Source organism: Apaloderma vittatum, unplaced genomic scaffold, assembly GCF_000703405.1.
Source record: "Apaloderma vittatum isolate BGI_N311 unplaced genomic scaffold, ASM70340v1 scaffold17301, whole genome shotgun sequence".
Classification (NCBI taxonomy): domain Eukaryota; kingdom Metazoa; phylum Chordata; class Aves; order Trogoniformes; family Trogonidae; genus Apaloderma; species Apaloderma vittatum.
Window position 1 is genome coordinate 9,789 of NW_009697525.1, and position 17,435 is coordinate 27,223.

The 17,435-nt window shown below is 51.7% G+C and overlaps 1 protein-coding gene across 1 annotated transcript in view; it reads left to right on the forward strand.

The window, feature by feature from the left end:
• WDR90 (WD repeat domain 90) overlaps positions 1-16,919 on the forward strand; it is a gene marked incomplete at both ends in the record, with an annotated part of 26,701 nt that extends 9,782 nt beyond the window's left edge. The window contains 24 exons of the mRNA XM_009877675.1: positions 1-39; positions 271-506; positions 695-834; positions 1,393-1,523; positions 2,652-2,782; positions 3,702-3,863; positions 4,000-4,106; positions 4,603-4,758; positions 4,858-4,895; positions 5,746-5,928; positions 6,539-6,639; positions 7,547-7,649; positions 7,907-8,028; positions 8,417-8,576; positions 9,925-10,115; positions 10,373-10,541; positions 10,892-11,003; positions 11,576-11,747; positions 12,457-12,579; positions 12,765-12,945; positions 13,405-13,560; positions 14,222-14,343; positions 16,250-16,369; positions 16,835-16,919. Of these exons, the coding sequence (XP_009875977.1) occupies positions 1-39; positions 271-506; positions 695-834; positions 1,393-1,523; positions 2,652-2,782; positions 3,702-3,863; positions 4,000-4,106; positions 4,603-4,758; positions 4,858-4,895; positions 5,746-5,928; positions 6,539-6,639; positions 7,547-7,649; positions 7,907-8,028; positions 8,417-8,576; positions 9,925-10,115; positions 10,373-10,541; positions 10,892-11,003; positions 11,576-11,747; positions 12,457-12,579; positions 12,765-12,945; positions 13,405-13,560; positions 14,222-14,343; positions 16,250-16,369; positions 16,835-16,919 (3,240 nt within the window). The remainder of the gene's footprint in view (positions 40-270; positions 507-694; positions 835-1,392; positions 1,524-2,651; positions 2,783-3,701; positions 3,864-3,999; positions 4,107-4,602; positions 4,759-4,857; positions 4,896-5,745; positions 5,929-6,538; positions 6,640-7,546; positions 7,650-7,906; positions 8,029-8,416; positions 8,577-9,924; positions 10,116-10,372; positions 10,542-10,891; positions 11,004-11,575; positions 11,748-12,456; positions 12,580-12,764; positions 12,946-13,404; positions 13,561-14,221; positions 14,344-16,249; positions 16,370-16,834) is intronic.
• Between the last annotated feature and the right edge of the window lie 516 nt (positions 16,920-17,435).

The following is a 17,435-nucleotide window of genomic DNA, read 5'->3' on the forward strand; positions in this document are numbered from 1 at the left end:
TGTGGCCACTGGACTTCTCGGCCGTTGTCTTAGAGGCAGGTGAGTAGGGCTGGGAGCTTCTGAGCTCCGCATCTCCCTCAGCCTGCTGCTGTGAAGCCAGAGCTCCATGGCCGTGTCTCTGAAAGCAGTTCTCCTGAACAAGGACTTCTTTTTATGCCTGCTGCCTCTCAGGGTAACTGGCTTGGAAGTCTTCGATGACAATTATTCGCATTCATTCTTCTAAACCCCTTTTCTGGGCGAGGATTCGCTGACTCCTGTGTCTTTCCCCAGAGCATGAGGCTCCGGTGAGTTCTGTCCGAATCAGCTCAGACAACCACAAAGTCTTATGCACGACGTGCACAGGGAATCTGGGCTACCTCGATATCCAGTCTCGGGACTATAACACCCTCATGCGCTCTCACGAGGACTCCGTTTTGGCCTTCTCAGTGGAGGGGACTTGGAAACAGATGGCAACAGTGTCTCAGGACAATACCATCCGAGTGTGGGACCTCGTCTCCATGCAGCAGGTAGGCGAGACAAGAGTCAGTAGGTGTTGGTAGGCTTTATCTAAATGCCCAAAGACCTCGAACTTCACTGGGCTTTAGATCCATCCAGGCAAAATCAGGTTTCTCCTGTCACGGTGGAGGTTCTGACGCTGTTTTGTTGCCAGGTACGGCTGCCAGGTAGAACTTTATCCAGCTTCTCTTCCCCGCAGCTGTACGACTTCACAGCCGCAGATGAAATGCCCTGTGCTGTGGCCTTTCACCCTACCCAGCACATCCTGGCCTGTGGCTTTGACAGTGGGATGGTGCGGACATTCTCCTTGGCTGCTTCCGATCTCCTGGTGGAGCACAAGTAAGCACTTGCAGTGGGAGATGCAGCAGGACAGGTATGGGTTTAATTGGGTGTCCTGGCAGAAGCCACAGTGGTAATTGCTGGGAAGAGTGGTTTTTTTGAGCTTGACAATCCTCATGTCCCAGCTGAATGGTTTTCAGGCAGAGGTAGCCTGCTGTGCCGAGGCGCTGGGTGGTAAAAGTCCAACCGGCAAAGGCTGTGAGGGCATTTTGTATGACTTTGCGGTGGACAGTTGGCCAATGGTAGGAAAGAGCTTGTCCTAGAGAGCAGCTGAGCTCTTGTGAGCTTTGGCATGGGAAGTGGAGGATGCTCCAAAAGGAGCACGTCCCACCCAGGGGCAGCTGGATTGCTGCGCTTGCTCCTTGCTTTTCCAAAAAGCTGGAGTGTTGGATGTCCTGGGCTGCTGCAGGTGTGAGTATGGGGGGTTCCTCTGCCTGTCCCTGCTTACTTTGTTCTTGGTTCTTGACCATGTTGCACTTAGCATTGCTACTCTTTCCTGGGGGTTGATTTATTTGTTTTTCCTCCTCCCCTTTTTTCATGTTTTCTGCCTTCTTTCAGGCAGCACCGCACTGCAATCACTGGACTGACCTTCTCCCCAGATGGCATTTTCATGTTCAGCTCCTGTTTGCAGGGAACTCTGGCTCTTTACACCTGTACAGAGCAATCGAGCCATGTCCTGAGAGTCCTGGGTAAGACTTTGGGGTTGTGGGTTGCCTTTTTTATTTTATTTTTTTTTTTTTTCTTTATTAGCCTAGACATCCTAGCTCCAAAGCCAAACCAGACTCAGCCTGCTTGGGGAGATATTTTTCTGACGACCCTTCTGAGCTGTCTTATTTGTGTTTATACCATGTGTGAGCAAAGCCTAGGGACTGCCAACCTTTCCCTCCCCGTCCTGGTTGAAACACTCTCAGCTTGCTCGGTGTCTTGATTTCCTGATTGGGCTGGAGTCCCCTGCCCTTTCAGGTCTGGGTTCAGCGGAGCCGCTCTAGTGAGCAGAAGATGTGGGGAGCTGCAAGCAGGGGCAAGACAGTGGGGAAGGTCACGTTGAATGTATGCTTTTGAAAGGAGCTGTGGCAGCAGGGAAAGGGAGCTCTCTGTTAAGGCGATACTGTACAAAGAGGAGGGTCCTGCCCCAAGAAGCATGTAGTTGAAATAGTGGAGGAAAAATAGAGGTTTGGAGAGATCGAGGAGTTAGTCTAAAATTATCCAAGTTTGGTGTCGGTGCTGCAGCTGGAGCTTCATGTGTTCACTTTGCCTGGTTGTGTTACAGGGACAGAACAGTGAAATTTTTGGTAGTGGAATAAATATAGAGAATTGCTGTGATTTCTGCAGTTTTTAATTAGTAATTTTTTAGACCTTTGGATCTGTCTGCCCACTGGACTGACATCAGTGTGGTGTGGTTCAGCACTGACTTCATGCTGCACAGGGTTCAGGCACCCAGATGCTGCCGAGGTCTCGCATTCATAGCTCCTTGTTGCAGCCGCTTGTAATGTTAAAAAATAAACAGTAAAATCAATTTTATTCCCTTGACTTTGTTCTGCTCTCTTTGAAAACATCACACATTTAGTTGGGCAACAAGCTGTGTGTCTAAACCTTGCCTTTGAGGTAGTTCACTGCAAGCTTTGGGTGTTGCAGATAAAATTTATAGCATCTTCTACAACAGAGGTTGCTTCTTCCTCAGGCCAGAACGTTAACCCAAGGGTGATTTGGAGGCAGGAGAAGCCACAACTACTGGTCAGCAGTACCATCAGAGAGTAAGCTTGGCCACAGCGTGGGCTTTGCTCCTCTCTTCACTCTCTCTCTTCTGTGGCCCTCAGGCAACGTGGTGGCCCGGGATGCTGGGAACGGTCCGGACGCTTTGGTGGTCAGCGGGGACAGTCGTCTCTTGGCCTTCGTGGGTCCCTCCAAGTACGTTGTGACCGTGATGGAGGCCTGCTCTCTAGATGAGGTACCCAGCGGGCTCCTCTCGTTGCTGGGGGAGGTTGGAGAGGAGAACATGTGCCACAGGGTGCCAAGGGCTAGAGGGGAAAATCCCATAGGCTGCATCAGGTGAAATATATTGTTGGAGCAAGTCCAGAGAAGGCCACAAAGCTGACCAGAGGGCTGGAGCTCCTCTCCTATGAGGACATGCTGGGACAATTCAGCTTGGAGAAGAGAAAGCTCTGGGGAGACCTTGTAGCACCTTCTAGTGCTTAAAGGGGGCTACAGGAAAGCTGGGGAGGGATTCTTCATCAGGGAGCATAGTGATAGGTAATGGCTTCAAACTGAACGAGGGCAGATTTAGATATTAGAAAGAAATTCTTCACTGTGAGGGTGGTGAGACACTGGCACAGGTGGCCCAGAGAAGCTGTGGAAGCCCCTTCCCTGGAAATGTTCCAGGCCAGATTGGACGGGGCTTGGAGCAACCTGGTCAGGTGGGAGGTGTCCCTGCCCATGGCAGGGGGGTGGAACTGGATGATCTACAAGGTCCCTTCCAATGCAAACCATTACATGGTTCTAAGGGCCTTGGGCACCAGTGTTAGAGAAGGCCCTTCCCTGCCCAGCAGACACTTGCTTATGGTGTTTACAATGAGGATTGTTTTCCATTCTGTGAGATACAAACAACAAAGTCAAGGTTTCGTCTCCAGCCTCATTCTCATCTAGAAGGATAGTTTGGGGAGGTGATGTGCAAACTGTCAGCTCTGATCTCTTTTTCTGAGCTGCTCTCCTGGACAGCAGGGACATTGCCTGGACCCTGCAGTCCCCCATTAAGTGAGAAGGGAAGAAAATGGTCTGGGGGAATCCATAACCTCCTTTTAGGAGAGCCGCAAGAGCAATCCTGAGGCTTCTGCTCCAGGGTGTTTGTTCAGTAGCTCCTTGTTTCACAGCTGCTGAGAGTGGACATCAGCGCCCTTGGTTTGACCAGCACAGCCTTGGACTCTGCGGTGAGAGTCTGCTTTGCTTCTGTGCCTCGAGGCGAGCTCTTAGTGTCCACTTCTTCCAATAAAATCCTTGTGCTTGATGCAAAAACGGGACGACTGGTGCGAGAGGTAGGACACTGTGAAATTCATGCACTGAGATCTCATGTTGTGTGGGGCTTGGGCACTTCGTATCACTCTTACTGAAGCATAAGTAAGGGCATGAACTAGCTCAGTGAATGCTGCTGGTGCTGCTTCTCGTCCTCAGGTATCTCCTGTGCACAAGGTGTCCTGCTCCTCTGTGGCGCTGAGCAAGGATGGCAGGTACCTGCTCACTGCTGGCGACAAAGTCATCAAAGTGTGGGACTATCGGATGCGCTTTGATATCAACTTCCAGGTACTTCCCATACAGGGAGGGAAGGGGGTTACTGTTGAACTCCTGAATAAGAGAGCACCAAATGCCCTCCGTGCAACTTGGCCCAGTGTCCCCAGGCCCAGTTAGCCCAGCAGCTGAGGAATGCAGCCCTGTCCCACACCGAGCATGGGCTGGGGCTGTCAAAGCACCCTCTGTGAAGGACAGAGGTAGTTGTTACCTCTTCCCTACAGACAGAGCCACCCAGAGAAGAATGTGACTCTCCAGGGTTTCAGAGGTATTGAGAGCTAGAACAAGACCTTGGGGTATTTCAGCTTCTGCTTGCTTATCCAGATCAGTGTGTTGAAGGTCAACCCTAGGTTGACCGACCTGAGGCTTGAGCACTCTAGGTGTGGTGCAGGCCACTGAGAGGATCTTCTGCTGAGGCATGGAGACAGTGGCTGTGCAGGGAGTGGAGTAACCACGATCCTGGATAGACCAGGCATGGTGATGGAGAAGTTCAAGGCGTGCTCTTCCCCAGGTGTACATCGGCCACTCGGAGCTGGTGCGCCAGGTGGCCTTCACCCCGGACCAACGGCACGTCATCAGCGTTGGAGATGCCATCTTCCTCTGGGATTTCCTGGCTCTGCCTGCGGAGAGATCACCCCCAGCCAGGTGAGTGCACGATGCTGGGGATAGTGCCTTCCCCTGCTTCTTGTTACCTCCCCTGCCCTGTCTCCACTCGGTGTAACACCAGTCTTCTTGCCTTTCCAGAGGTCAGTCCTTCAAGTCCGCTCTGTCACCAGGAGCAGGTGAGTGCCTCCTACCATGAGCTGTGCTGCCCAGCAGATTGGCAGCTCTTCCATCTCTTTCACGTTTTGTCTTCTGCTTTTCCATGCCTCCATCTCTCCTGCCTTCTTTTTCCCCGTCCTCACTGTCCCTCTCTCTGTGTCTGTCCCCCCCCTTTCTTGAAGGACAGAAGAGAAGTGGCTTCTCCTTTGTGGGAGGAAGCTGGAGAAATGAGCTGGGAGGTATCCCCATTGGTCAGCTCAGGAGGATGAGAGGATCTAAGGGATGGAGGAAGTTACACAAACCCTCTTCTTTTCACAGAAGGGAGCTCTGAGAAGCTAAAGGATGTCTCTGAGACACCTCGGCAGACAGTGCCTCTTCCATTTTTGTCCTCGCCACCGTGTTTGGATGTTAGCTCCGTCCACCAAGCGGGATGTCAAAGTAAGAGGAACTGCTTGCAGGAAAGGAGAAAATTAACCTTATTTTAGGAAAAACTCCTTGCCTAGTTCAGTAGCATGCTTGGAGCTGTCCCTGCTTGTGATCCTCTTCCTGCAGATTGACAGAGCAATCTGTGCTTTCTTGCCCCTCCCCTAACTTGGACGAAGCCAGACAGAGGTGTTGGGGTTGAGCACCGCTTTATCCTCTGCTCGCCTCTGTAGGATTAAGCTGCTGGCACAGCTTCTCTGAGGGCTACTGTAAATACCTTGCTGTTCATACCCAGGAGGAAATGTCCGCTTTGTCCTCCACCCTAAGAGATAGGGTGATACACAGCGCGGGAGAAACAACACTGCTAGAATCAAAGGGTCTGTCACACGTGAAGCGGTCTTGCAGGACATGGGTGCCTCCTTCCTCCCGTTTATTTTTTCTCTTCAGGTAATTTCTCTGAGTCAGACAATGAGGAGGAAGCAGGTCTGACAGGCAGCGGCAGGCTGGTGGCAAACGGAGACAAAGATGCCTCGGTCCTTGTGGTGGAGTCGGTCAGAAACAAGGAGCTTGTTGTTGTGAGGCCCAAAGTACAGCAGGAGAGCTTAAAGTCTCCTGGAGTATCAGCAAACAGTAAATCAGGGGTATTCCCAGCTTGTACAGAGCTTGACTCCTTTGGGGCGTGATGCATGCAGGCCTGTATGGCAAAGAAAGAAAGATCATTGACCCGGACGTGTGCTCTGAGTTGTGAGACAAAGGGCAGCAAGGTGTTCCTCGGGGTTCTTGCCTTGGGCGTGATTTACCGAGGGAAATCAGTATTGTGAGAAGCTCCTGGTGGTTCCCAAGACTGCTCGTTTCTCTGGCTCTTCCCCTGCTCCTCCTTCAGCTTGGAGCCAATATCATCTCCAAGTGCCACGTTCTATTAAAGCTGGCTGAAATTAAAGCTCCCAATGTCTCTATTAATAGACGCACAGCCTCAAAGCTGCAGCCGTTTGTGGCGAGCTGCCAGAAGCAGACAGCTGCCGGCGCTTGGCCCTGGGCAGGACTCGTTGGAAAGCTTCTACATAAAACCGTGCCTCTGTCACTCTCATTGGAGTCCTTTTTCTAGCTATGTGGCTTACGCTTTCACAGCAGTGCCCAGGACATGCACCGTGGGTGCCCTTAGGCTGTTTGCAGCCTCACTCCTGCTCCCAAACCCTTCCCAGGAGCAGCATCCCATGAGTATTGTTTTCTTTTTTGGCAGAACCCAGGAAGGAGACCAAAAGTCCCAAGTCCCAATGCTCCATCCGCCCAGATTCCTACCGGCATTTCGCCCCTCGCTTTAAGGCATCGGTGCTTCCCCAGGTGAGAGCTGGGCCAGGGCTGGTGGAAAACAGGCATTTTGGGGCTGGGCTCAGTGGAATTTCCAAATTGCTTCCATTTTGTTCTCCTTTGAAAGCAATATCTGAAACGTACCTTTGAGCCTGATGTTCGATTAAAAACTCCTGATATTAGTTCCCTTTTCTCCTCTACGTGCAGCTCTTTCCAGGCTGCGTAAAAAGTGAGTTGCGATAGACTCTTTATTCTGTTCAGCAAATCTGCGTGTACTTTTATTCCAAAGAAATGGAAATGGCATGTGCTATTGAAAGCGAAAAACGAGTGAGCAATGGAGTGATTCATTGTGCACCCGTATTTGCGAGCAGATGCGTTGGCAGAGCCGGCTGGGGAAGGCAATCCATCCAGTGTAGTGAAGACAGTCAAGGCACAGCTCTTTTTCTGTTAACAAACAGAGCAATAATAAAACAGAAACTTAACCTTTTCCTAAGCTCAGCTGTTCGTGGTGCTGAGAGAAAAGCTACGTTCACCTCAATTCTCTCCTCTGTCCCTCCACCTGGTAGCGTTTTTCCCCTCCCCACGCTGTCTTCCTATTGAAACATCTCCATCCCCAAGTCAGCAAAACCCACTGATCTCTTTCCCAGTGGGATAAGCAGCTGCTCACTGGCTCCGCAGTCATTCCCAGCCTGTTTTGTGCCTCATCTGAAAGCACCTGTGCCTGGTTCTGCTGGTGCAGTCTCTCTTTTGTATGTCTAAGTGGACACTTTGGTACTCATCCACTGACGTGTTGAACCTGAATTGTGCGTGTGTGGGCACGTTGCGTGTCTGTGAGGACGTGGGTGTGCTCACACGCACACTTGTTCTTACATGGGTGTGGAATGCACCTGACCAGACCATCCTAGAGCTTAATTTAAGCCAGTGTCTATTTTTCCTGCAGAGTTTCTTATCTCCTCCGGCTGGCAGTGAGGTCTTGAAACTGAAAGCTGTGATCGGCTATAATGGGAATGGCAGAGGGAATATGGTGTGGAACCCAGACACAGGTACAGTGGGAAGGCTGGAGGGATGCCCAGCAGCTTTGCTTTGCTCAGACTGGGGAAAGTGAGTTTTTACTGCAGGTCACAGCTCAGGTTACATCGGGTTGAGACCTGACAGGGAGGACGCTGACAAGCTGTGTAGAGGAGTCAGATTTTACGTGTTACTGAAGAACAGAATTTTCCTGAACTACGATGTTGGTTGTAGTGGGTGCTCTACGTGAAGTCTCAACGTGAAAATATCCGATCTCTTCCTCCTCTGCTAGGTTTCTTTGCCTACACCTGTGGCTGTGTCATCGTGGTTGAAGACCTGCACTCAGGTTCGCAGAATCACTGGCTTGGCCACGCAGAGGAGATCTCTACGCTCGCCATCAGCCACGATGCTCAGGTAGGAGAGGCTTCTGCTTCCCTGGGCTGGCTTTTGTCTGTCACTCTTCGTGACTGTCACTTTGGGCTAAAGGAACATCACAGACTAAAATCCCATTTGCCCATTCGTTCTTCTGCCTGCTGCATGGAGACCTGGGGTTATGGAAACACAGTAAATGGTTTTGGAGCCTAGCTATCCGTTGTGCTGGCTCAGTGTGACAGCGATGGCTGCTGCCTTCCTCTGAGTGATGCTGCCGTTCTCTCCTGCCGTCGGCTGATGGTTGTTCTCGCAGGAATTTCCATTTGCCAGCCACATCGCTTTGAGACAAATAGTTGCCAAGACAAACTAACTGATGAAGCGTTCTCTAATTACTTACCACGGTCTCAGCGACAGCATCTCATTCTCTTAGGTTCTTGCCTCTGCCTCGGGAAAGACGGATGGAGGCTCCTGTTGTCAGATCTGCATCTGGAACATCCAGGATGGGGTTTGCGCAGCGAGTCTCTTCCATCACGAGACGCAAGTACAAGCCATGGCGTTCTCTCGGGATGACAGGTTCCTTGCCACCCTAGGTGAGCACACCACACTGCAGGAGTACACCCTAGGGTAGACAACTTGTGAGAGGAGGATGCTGTAAGCGTGTCATACCTGCAAGATACGTAGCAGGCTCATGGGTATGAACCTGTTGCTTGGTAGCCTTGGGACAGTGGATAACACAGTACAGAGAACTGCAAGTCCTGGGAGAGACCAGCTGCAGAGGTAGTCTCTGCAGCTGAGCACAATTCCTCAGCGCTGTCAGCAGTGGAAGACACAAGCCCTGTGTATCTTGGTCACAGGCAGGAGCACCGGGCTCCCCGCAGCTCCCCTTCAGCTCATCCTCATTGGCCCAGCTAGCTCGTTTTTCTTGAAGTTACAGCTTTCTTCTCTTGGCTCACCGGTGCTTGTTAAGCCTGTGTAAATAGTTTGTGGTTACTATATATAGCATCCAAAGGGAAAAGCCTTCTTCTGGACTTCTTATTGCTGCTCAGGTGGAATTGCATAGAAGTAGCCAGGCTTCAAACTGCGAGCCTCCTGCCAGGCAGCGATGACAGCTCAAGCTGTCTGTTTTCTTTAGGCAGGGGACATTTAAAGGACAAATACGCAATTAGTAAGTTCTTGTTTTGCATGAGAGAGGACCTGTTTAGCAGGCAATGCACCCTCTCTGGGCTGGTGAGTCTACCCATAGGAAAAAGCAAGCTTTGCTGTAGAGAAAGAGAGCTCTGTGCTCTCCACGGAGCAGCGTGGGAGAGGAACCCCCTGCCTCCAGCTCCAGTCTGGGCTGCAGAGAAAAGCTGAGAGTCTCTGCTGGGCTTGTGGAGCCTGGGAAAGGCGAGAGGAGAGCACTGTCCTCCGGAGCTGTCTGGGAGCTGAGGGTGTTTGCTATCGCCTTCTGCTGCCGCCCAGATCGCGTGGCTTCCGTGAAGGTCAGCTCCCATCTCAGCTTTGCCCTCAGCAGAGGTGATATCCCTTTCTTATTTCAAGACTGTTGTTAGTCTGGAATTCACAGCATTGCCGGAGGGCTTGCATGGGGCATATGTTGAGGTGTGCAGAGGATATCGAAACAACCAAAAACCTTCTCTGCCTGCTGAAATCCCTACCATTAGCTGGTCCGAGTGCTGGCTGTGGACACTGCTGCAAGGCCAATTTTGCTACAACCTTCAGCACAAAGCGTCAGGCCAGTGGTTATATCTGTCCTCAGCTGGGATGAGGACCCATGCAGCTTTTGCCTTGAGCATGCAAGGAGCCATGTCCGTGCCTGGAACAGTGTTCACAGCAGTTCCCTCCGAACAACTAGGCAAAGGAGCGACACGGTTGATGCGTGCGTGCAGAACTTCCTGAGACTTCAGAATTTCCTCCCACTGTCTCTCGTGTTCTACCCAGGGGACTACAGCGATCAAACCTTTGTTCTGTGGAATACCTACACTTATGAACTCATGTTGTCCACTTGCATCTCGGAGCCAGTCCACGACGTGGCTTTTAGTCCTTTTTCTCACAGAGAACTGGCCTGCGTGGGGAAGGGAGCTGTGATGTTTTGGCTGTTGGAGCAGCAGGGAGCCAAAGTCAACCTTAAGGTAAATCTCAGTTTTAAAACTTCTGTTTGGCATCTCTGATGTCTTTTCCAAGCCCCTGGGGAGTGCATTGAAGGCTCTGCCCCCATGAGTCTGACGATTTCTCTTAGTGAGATGATGTTGGCTGGCTGTGAGTGGTTTTCAGTTGTATTTGAGGGTTTAGCTGCATGAATTTAGGGGAGGGGGGAGATTGGGGTTTTTTTCCAATGTATGTAAACACCTTGTTCTATTTAATGTTTCTATTTTATGTGCTCCGGCAGGTTCATCAGGCCCGTGCCCCAGATGTGTTAGGGCCAGTGGAGCTGACCTCTCTCTGTTATGGTGATGATCCTCTTCTTTATAGTGGGACCAACTCAGGCCAGATTTGCGTGTGGGACACCGAGGCTAATTCCTGCTTCATGTCGTGGGAGGCTGACGAGGGTGAAATCGGTGGGTGCAGATGCCCGGGACACATGTCAGGGCTGGATCAGGGAACTCGTTAGGAAAGACGAGCAGTGAGCTTACAGACCTCTGATTTCAGCTGTGCTCAGAAAACCAGTTTGCTGTGTTGGATGCAAGATGTGTGGGGTGGCGGTGGATCTGTGACCTGGGTTTTCTTGGGGTCTTGGGTTCCTGCGAGGGCATTAGTCTGTAAAAAGGCTGGGGTATTGGGCTGTAGAAGACCCCCCAACTGCCCTGCCTGAACGAATTGGTGGCCTGGCCATCAGGAGCACGCCTTGGGTGATGGCTGATGGCGGTGGATATTCATGGGTGCCCTTCGTTCCCCCGTGGCCTCCCAGGTGTGTTGGTGTGTCGGCGCAACCGGCTGCTGAGTGGCAGCAACATGAATCGCATCCGCCTGTGGGCAGTGGCCGCTGTGCAGGAGCTGAGGCTGAAAAGTCCCGATGCCAGGTAGGAGGAGGTGGTGGCCCCAGCGTATCCCCTCTGTGCTTGCACCCATCTCACCATGCTCCTGAGATGCTCTTCCCCTCATCTGGCAGCTCCTAGGACCTGTCTCGAAAGGTGACTTTTCGTGGACAAACATCAACTCTGCCTGCAACCATGCTGCTCCTGTTGCTCTTCATCCTTAGCTTTTTCTCTCCATCCTGTGACTGCTGATTCTTTCTGTCTGGATCTTTTTACTGAATTTTTGCCACAGGTAGCTGAACCCTCGTAATGTGGAAATGGGTGGTGTTGATCATGCCTGCTGTTTGTAGCAGTGATTTGTAGGAAGCCCTTTAAGAGAATTAGTGAAAATACATCGCCTTTGTTTCTTCTCTCATGCTATTGCATCCCCTTATTTTCTTTCTTTCCTATAAAAGATTGTTGTAGCATAAGTGCAATGGTAGTCATTGTTCACTGTACAGGAGCTCCTCATTGAACTGTTCAGCTGCAAATACATGACTGGGCTCAGTAGAAAGTGGATTTAAAGCTGTCTGTTCCAACAGTTGAGCTAGTCCTTTGCGCACCCTCCTTTCCTCCAGGTCTAGCTCAGTCCTGCTAGAGCACGAGATCACCCTCGATGGGACAATCGTCAGCGCAGCCTTTGATGACTCCCTAGAGATGGGAATTGTGGGCACCACAGCAGGAACACTGTGGTACATCAACTGGACGGAGAGCACAAGCATCCGACTCATCAGCGGCCACATGAACAAGGTTAGAGGAGCTGGGACGGGGCGGTTGTCCCGCGGAGAGGCAAGTGCTCTGCGTGCTCTTCCCTGCTCTGGACATGGGAGAGGTCAGAGAGCTTCAGGGCTGGTTAGCGCTGATGGAGGAGCCTAGGCTAGAGAAATGTGCGGAGTCCAGCATCAAAAAGTCTGTGCTCATCCACTCTAGCCTTACCTGTTTCACAGCTTCAGCCTGTGAACAGCTGTAAGTCTTTCTGCTGGAGCAAGATAAAGCAGTTTGCAGGCTCTAAGGTTTCATTCCTGAGCGCTGCAACTTCTGCCTGCCCTCCGTTTGCTAGCTGGACATCTGTATTGGATAACTTTTTGGCCTAAAACATAAAAACCCAACCCAGGTGAAAAATGGCTGTTTTGAATTTTGCTGTTGCTTTGAAATATCTTTATGCTACAGAAAAAAAAGGAAAAAATGGCAGAAGAGAATGTATTTTACATAGACTTACATTGCATAGTGCCTGGTCCTACCTTTGGGATTAGGTTTACTGATTTCCTTTATAAGCCTAGTTATTGACTCAAAATTTAAGCACAAAACCAAAGCACCCCACCTTCCTTTATGTTTAGGACTTCCTGCCCGATGTCTCCTGCAAAGAGGGGTCCCAGGATATGAGAAGGGCAAAGAACTGACATGCTCTGGGCTGTGGCATGTGTTGATCCCCCGTTCCCTGTTTCGTTTCTCCCTGCAGGTGACCGAAGTGTGCTTCAGTCCTGATGAGACTCACTGTGCAACATGTGGCGAAGATGGCAGCGTGAGGATTTGGTCTCTTGGCAGCACAGAGCTGGTGGTACAGTTCCAGGTGCTCAACCAGGTGACTGGTTATTTGTGCTATGTCAGTCTCTTCCTCTTGGCAGAGAGCACAGTCCACTGTTTGGGATTGGAAGGAACAGACCAAAGCTGGAGAAATACTTGGAAGTGGAGATTTCACTGCACTTGCTGGAACAATCCTGCTTGTCTTCACTGTCTCATTGGGTCTCCACCTTGGTTGCTTTGCAGAGCTGCCAGGCACTGGCCTGGAAGCCTCATCCTGTCGTTGCATGGGGAGCCGAGAGCCAGCACGTAGTGGCAGGGTACAGCGATGGCACCATCCGTGTTTTCAGCATTTCCAGGACAGAGATGGAACTCAAAATGCACCCCCACACTGTTGCACTGACGGCAATCACCTACTCCACAGATGGTGAGGCTACCTCTTGTAGCAGTGGCAACGTAGACTCGGGAGCATGGCTTGGTTGTGCCTGGGTTAACCTGATCTCCAGTTCCTCTGCGTGCTGGCGACCTGGCCAAAAAACTGGGTCTAGGGAGCCCCAGAGAACTCGTATTGATAAGCTTTGGTAGCTCTGCCAGCTGAGCACGTGGTAATCAGGACACGAGAGGTGTATTGGTGATGGTATAGCAAAGGGGTTTGAGTACACAAAGCATTCCATCGTGTCCTCCTGCTTACAATCTGCAGGGATTTTCTTCAGCGTGGAGTTTTACTGGGGGTCTTTGAGACACCTCAGCTTACCCAGCCCTTGACTCAGATGCTCTCAGCCTTTCACAGTGTTTTGGGACACTGGTGTCCCACGATCTTGGACTTTTTTCCTATGGACTTCTCCTATAACAAGTGTTCCATTCTTTTCTTTCTTTCTGCCCACAGGAGAAGTGATCTTATCGGGGAGCAAGGATGGGCTCGTGGCCATCAGCAGCCCTCGCACTGGAATGACTATCCATGTCCTTGATGACCACAAAGGCTCCCCCATCACTGTCCTCCAGTGCACCAGGAAGCAGGTGAGACCTCGCCTTCTGCCTCGGCGCTGTGCGAGAGCGAGTTCCCCCATGTGCCATGGCACAGCGGTGGGAAGCAGTGTGGCCTGTGTCAGTCAGTGGGTTTGCTTCATTTTCCCTCACTTTTCCTAGCTGGGCCTCCTGCGTGGGGCTGGCTTTTTGTAGGGTTCCTCTGTGGAGCCAGGAAGAATTGGTTGCGCAGCAATGTGATGGTTTTAGTATCTCCTTTATCCTTCTCTTCATGGAGAGTCTTTTTCCTTTGTGCAGTGGAAATGAGAATACTCCTCAGTTTTAGGGGAAAGACGTTCCTAGGAGACACACAGTATCAGCAAGCTCTCCCCTAGGAGATGTGCAGATCGGAGGGCATCCCGGGAAGGAGATCTGTGTCACTCATGCCAAGGACTCACCTCTTCTCCAGCAGCCTCTTCTGCCAGGGCTTTCAACCCAGAGTGTGCCGCCGGTTCTGATACCATGTCTTCCTTGTCCTATTTTATTGTGCTGAGTGATTTTAAGTACTGCCCAAATGGAGTTGTTAATCCTGGCGCTAAGCCCCTACAGCGTAAGGCCTGTGTTCCCACCAGCTCCTGCCCCACGCCAGCTCTAGCTGGCTGCTTTCTCTAAACCTCCTGTACTGCTGGAGTCACCGCAGCGTGTTTGTCTTCCTTAGTACCACGACTTCGGGGTGCCAGGAGGCGAGCTCTGGCTGGCCACCAGCTCGGACCGGCGGGTCAGCGTCTGGGCTTCCGACTGGCTGAAGGATAAGTGTGAGCTGCTCGACTGGCTCAGCTTCCCGGCTCCTGCTGGCCCCGAGGTGAGCGATCCCTGCCTGCTTGGGGCAGGGGTCTCAGCACCAGCTGAGCTGGAGCAGGGTTATCTCAAGGCTCAGAGTGGGATGAGGACAAAGAGAGAGTGTGTGGGTAGGGAGGTCATTTTTGTTGGTTCTACTGCTCATAGGTGTCGAGGTTTCGAGCTGAGCTGGCCACTAAACACTCTCTAACCCCTCTACCTCCCCAGACGGGAAGGGAAAGGGAATAAGGCTGGGAGACTTGTGGGTTGGAAAAGAAAACTAAACCAGCTTTAATAAACAGTAATAGGACTAATAAGGAAATAATGAAAATAAGGAAATGTGTACAAATATATACAAACCTGATGTCAAACCCAACAACCCCCAGATCGCAATCCTCACTGCAGAGCAGGTGGCACCGGGGCAGCCCCAGGCTCAGCAACAGAGGGGAACCAGGAACAGGGGCTGGATTCAGGAACTCAGGGTCGAGGTTAAATGCCACAGGTTGGACAGAGTGCTCCTGGGATGCCGGCCATTAGAGCAAGAGGGCTTAACGTCCATGATCCCTCAGCTTTATCCTGAGTATGACATACATGGAATGAAATACTCTCGTTGGTCACCTGTCCTGTCCATTCCTCCCTGGAGATGCAACCTTTTACCTCATTGTGATCCCTTTTACTTCCCAGCACCCCCAAGGTGGCACACAGGATCCAGCAGTAACCTTGGTCACTACAGGAGCAAGTGTAAGCAAGAGCTTTTCTGCATCCCCATCCCTGGTACAAACCATAAACATTAGGTGTTATCACTGCTGGCAGTAGACACTATCTGCAAAAACACAGTTATCTTCAGGAAGTGCAGCCTCTTAGAGGAGACTGAGCTGAAAAATAAAACCAGTGAACAGAACTGGTTCTGTTTTAGCTCAAATCAGGACAGTAGAGTATCTTGTAAATGCACCTTCATGCATGTTGAAAGGCAGGGGGAATTGTAGCAGCACCTAACTGCCGGGAAACACTGACTCTGTAAGCGTGAGGAGTCAAAAACTGTGTCTGCAAAGAGCTGACACCCCTGTGCTATGCAAAACAGAGCACAGGCAGCAGTGAGCACAGAAGAGAACTAATTATGAGCGTGCTGCTTGCTTTGGCGCTCCCAAAGAACATGAATATTCAGAGCCTGGAGCCCAGTGGCAGGTTCCTAAAAGCAAATACTCCAGCCCTGTGTGTCTGTGATGCTTTGAAGAAGCCTTTGGTTCCCACCCAGGAGTGGGATTGGGGAGCAGGACACCTGCTAGAAAGGGAGAAGGGTCTGCATTGGAGAGATGGGCCCCGGTGTACATGATGTGGGCACGCAGAAGGGAGCTGAGTCTTTTCGGAGGGCAAGCAGCAGTGCTCCAGCCTGTCACCTCCAGGGCCAGGCACCACCTGGGCCCATACAGCAGTTGGGTTCTGTCAGTGGTTCTTCTGATTGTTTCCAAACTGACAGATTTCCTCTTCTTGAAGAAAAACTCACTACAGGTCTCCCCATGGTGAACAGGGGAAGGATGGATCTTGCATCCCCAACTAAAGACCTGTCTTCTGGGTGCTATTTTCCTATGTTAAACCAATCCATGACCCAATCCCACTCTCAAGCCCACACAGTAATAATGCCCTGGTGGAAATTCAACCCGTTAGACCCTCATGTGTCCTGCTCCTGTGACAGTGAACAACTTGCTTCAGGTTTCCATGGCAGTGTGTGGTTGCTCCTTGCTTTGCTGTGACACATCTGCAATAGCAATGCGAGAAAGAGGGAACAGCCTCCACCGTACTCTTTTCCTGCTGCTTGGCCACCTGCAATCCAAGGGCTGGTGTCCCTCTGCGCTCTCTTTTTGTCCCCCCCTGCCCTGGGTTGGTCTGGAGAAGCTAACCTCAGTTTTATCCCCTTTGGTTTCCCTCACCAGGGTCTCCACAGCCTCCCGCCCAGCCTGGCCGCCTTCTGCCCTTGGGAACCAGGGACCCTGGTCTACGTTGGCTTTGGGATGCAGAAAGAAGCCTTGTTTTACAGTCTGCGTGAGAAACGGGTACCTATGTCCTGCCAGGGCGGCACTGGCCCTCCTCTGCAGGGCTGTGGCCATGTCCAACGGGGGGAGGAGGGGAAAAGCAGCACTTGCCTGCACCTAAAGCCAAGTCTGAAGGGGTGGGGTGGGCTCAGGCAACAGCTTATCCTCTCAGAAACTCCCAGTTCCAGCCCAGGTGAGAGGCAGGACCCTGCCCCTGCCTCGGGCTGAGTCTGGGCAGGCTGCCAGTCCCTGCTACCACCCTGCTGCTTTTTTTTCCTGACTAGAGGGAAAGGCATTTGCTTTCAGGAGCACTTAACAGTCTCTAAATCATTGAGTCTCTGGAAAGTCAATGCGTTTGGCAGGTTTCTGAGCTCTGCGAGGTGCTGTGCATCTGTCAGCCTCCCCTAATGACTGTCACCGCAGTAGCTCCCATCTCCTGCCTTCTCATTTTTGAGGTGTCGGTGTATTTCTCTTGCTGGAGCGCAGGTAGTTGAGAAGATCCCCTTGCCGTACTTTGCCACCTCGCTCAGCCTGTCTCCTGCGGCATGCTTCATGGCTATCGGCTTCGGTGGTGAGTACCAGAAACTGCCTTGTTGCCCATGTTACCTTTAGTGGGGAGGGATGTGCCCTTCATTCTGCTAGTTGGAGAGAACCAAGTCTCCTTTTACCTTTCATCGAGAGGGATGCGCACACACAGCACCCTGAATCCTCACAGCCTGGGACTGCGGGCGGGATATGTGTTGGGCGAGGAGAAAGCTCTGAGAGACTCATAGGCCAGAAATGAGATGCGTAAGCTCAGTCCTGTTTGTCAGTGAGCAGGATTTGTCACTCGAATGACTTCTTGGGGTTATGGGCTGTCTTTATCTCTCTGGCTGTGCGACCTACAGCCCAGGAAGCAGCGCAGGGACGATCAGCATCTCCTGCCAAGGGCACCTTCCTCCTGTAGCTGTTTGTATCTGCCTGGGGAGGCAGCACTTAACATCCATCCCACTCTGACAGCAGCTCCTGAAAGCAGAGCAAGCTCCACACCTGCCCTGGAGCTGTGGGGCACTGGGGTGGGTGCTTCGGGGTGGGTGCGAGACAGCAG